Raw genomic sequence first — 2539 nt, forward strand, 5'->3', positions numbered from 1 at the left:
CTTTTACTTTTTTGCTTTGTAATTAAGTGGTGATTTTGGGTAATATAATTAATGCAATTTACAAAAAAAATTAATTAAAGCTAGAGTGTACAAAAAATTAGCAAATTTATAGAATAATTAAAATTATTGGGATACTTACATAATTACTAGAAAAATCACAAAATACAGAAAATAACTAATGTAATTAGAATTAAAAATATAAAATTAAATTTATGGATTTAAAATTAAAATTACACAATTAAATTTACAATTCACATAATTAAATACATTGCAGAAATCTTAGTAAAGCTGACAGTGTTCAAATTAATAAAAAGTGTACATAATTAGAAAAAAAAAAAAAAAAAACAGTGTACAAATAAAAACTGTACATAATTAGGAAAAAAAAGTGTATAAAATTAGAAAAAAAAAATCAGTAGACAAACGTATAATATCATACATTGAGAAGGAAAAATCAGTAGACAACACGATATATCAGTAGAAATCGCAATAAATCATCATGGCATCACACAATAAAAATCACAGTGAATATAGATAAAAATCAGTGCACAAAACAGCCTCCAAAACAAATTCATTTCCCTCCCAAAGAGGGATAATCATATCACAGTCACATCATGTTAACCCTTCTCATCAAGGAAAAAAATTCCCTCCGTTACCAAATGCAGATTTCCCCCTTAAAATACACTATATATACATCATTAAATTCACATATTAAGCCACTCATTTTCACAATTGTTGTAAATATGAAAAAACAAAATTTAGTAGTCAATGATCTTAATAACATTGCACAATTTCTGTTGCAGGGGTCTACCAACGGGAAACCGGTTCATGGAAAAATTACTAAAGCAAGTTTAAAGTATAGTGTAAGCAGACAAGTCATCCACAAAATCTGGAAAAGAGCACACGAGCAAATTCAGTCATGTCAGCTCATATCTTTAAAAAATAAGAAATCAGACCTTCCTCGGATTAAAAGGAAGGAGTTTGATAAAACTACTTTACAAAGTATAGTTGTGCACAAGAGAGGCACTTATAGAAATATTGCTAAAGAGATGAATGTAAGCAAGAGTATTGTCAAGAATTGGGCAAAATCGGGGCTGATCAGGCCACACACCAACGCTATCAAGCCTTCCGTTAACGGGAAAAACAAGATAGAGAGGCTAAAGTTCAGCCTCAACTCACTACAGATTGATAGTGCATCGAAAGTCATCAAATTTCAAAGCATGTCACAAGTTGTGCACATAGATGAGAAGTGGTTTAATCTTACAAGGGAGACAGAATGATACTATTTACTCCCCGATGAGCCAGAGCCGTACAGGGCCTGTCAACGTAAAAGATTCATCACGAAAGTAATATTTTTATAGATTCATCACGAAAGTAATATTTTTATGTGCAGTTGCTATACCGATGTATGCTAGTAATGAAGAGTGCATATTCGATGGGAAAATAGGCATTTTCCCTTTTACAAAAAAGGTTCCAGCCCAAAGAAGTTCAAAGAATAGAGCAGCTAGGACAATGGTTACAAAACCATTAGAATCCATCACAAAGGAAGTCACAAAGGAGCTTTTAATCAACAAGGTATATTGTTTCACTTTGTATTTCTACAATTAGACTTCCTTATCCCTCAGAAACATTTCATCATTGGGTTATTGATCACAAGTATAAGTCTCCTAATAAAAAATTACGCGAGTAATACTCATTGGTGACTTTATAACAAGTGATACCAGCAATAAAGGAGAAGTGGCCAACCAACATGGACAAAAATATCACTATTCAACAGGATAATGCAAAGCCGCACATCAATAACTCTGATCTAGATTTCAGACGGGCAGCAAGTGCCGATGGATGGAATATGAATTTGGTGTTTCAACCACCAAACAGCCCAGACACAAATGTGAATGACTTGGGATGGTTCTGGGCACTACAATCTTTACAAATTACACAGTCAGGTACCACAGTTGATGACATACTTGGAGCAGTTCACAAATCATTTGAGCAGCTATCACATACAGCTCTAAACTCAGTATTTCTAAGTTTACAAGCATGTCTTGGTGAGATAATGGCTAATTTTGGATCAAACAATTATAAGATCCCTCACCTAGGAAAAGAGTCTTTGAGAAGGTCAGGGAATCTCCCGGAAGACATTGAAGTTGACCATGAGATGATCAAAGCATGTATTGATCATTTGATGGAGTTAAATGAAGTGGAAGGCCTGAAGGACTTTATAACTTCTCTAGAGGAGTTTTAGCAATAGATAAATGCGTAGGTATAGTAAAACATGTTTTTGATGATGGGATAAGTTATGGTTATTGCTATAAAACACCTCTATTTAGAGAAGTTGTTTAAGCAATAACCAATAATCTCTTTTGTAGGATAACTAAATCGATTTGTACACTCAACAAATCTTTGGATGGGATAATATGCATATGTGAAACATTTTGTATGTCTCTTTTCACAATTTATCATCATAAAGTGTCATCAACTCACTCTCAGAAATTAATTGACATTTATCGGGTGCTCTAAGATACTAATCATTATCGAGTAA

The 2539-nt window shown here is 33.0% G+C and overlaps 1 protein-coding gene across 1 annotated transcript; it reads left to right on the forward strand.

Moving 5' to 3' along the window:
- The first annotated feature begins 1401 nt into the window (after positions 1–1401).
- LOC127256092 (uncharacterized) lies at positions 1402–2242 on the forward strand. The gene is made up of 2 exons (XM_051281923.1): positions 1402–1572; positions 1775–2242. Exons 1-2 carry the CDS (start codon positions 1402–1404, stop codon positions 2240–2242), a joined length of 639 nt encoding a protein of 212 aa, XP_051137880.1.
- The last annotated feature ends 297 nt before the right edge of the window (positions 2243–2539 follow it).

The sequence above is a fragment of the Andrographis paniculata genome, unplaced genomic scaffold (genome assembly GCF_009805555.1).
Source record: "Andrographis paniculata isolate CXL003 unplaced genomic scaffold, ASM980555v1 Contig55END, whole genome shotgun sequence".
Lineage (NCBI taxonomy): Eukaryota > Viridiplantae > Streptophyta > Magnoliopsida > Lamiales > Acanthaceae > Andrographis > Andrographis paniculata.

Excerpts from the sequence above, each read along its gene's own strand:
- LOC127256092 (XM_051281923.1), top strand. The coding sequence starts at position 1,402 with ATGTATGCTAGTAATGAAGAGTGCATATTCGATGGGAAAATAGGCATT. Across the intron at positions 1,573-1,774 it reads AGGAGCTTTTAATCAACAAG|GATAATGCAAAGCCGCACAT; the intron begins GTATATTGTTTC and ends ACTATTCAACAG.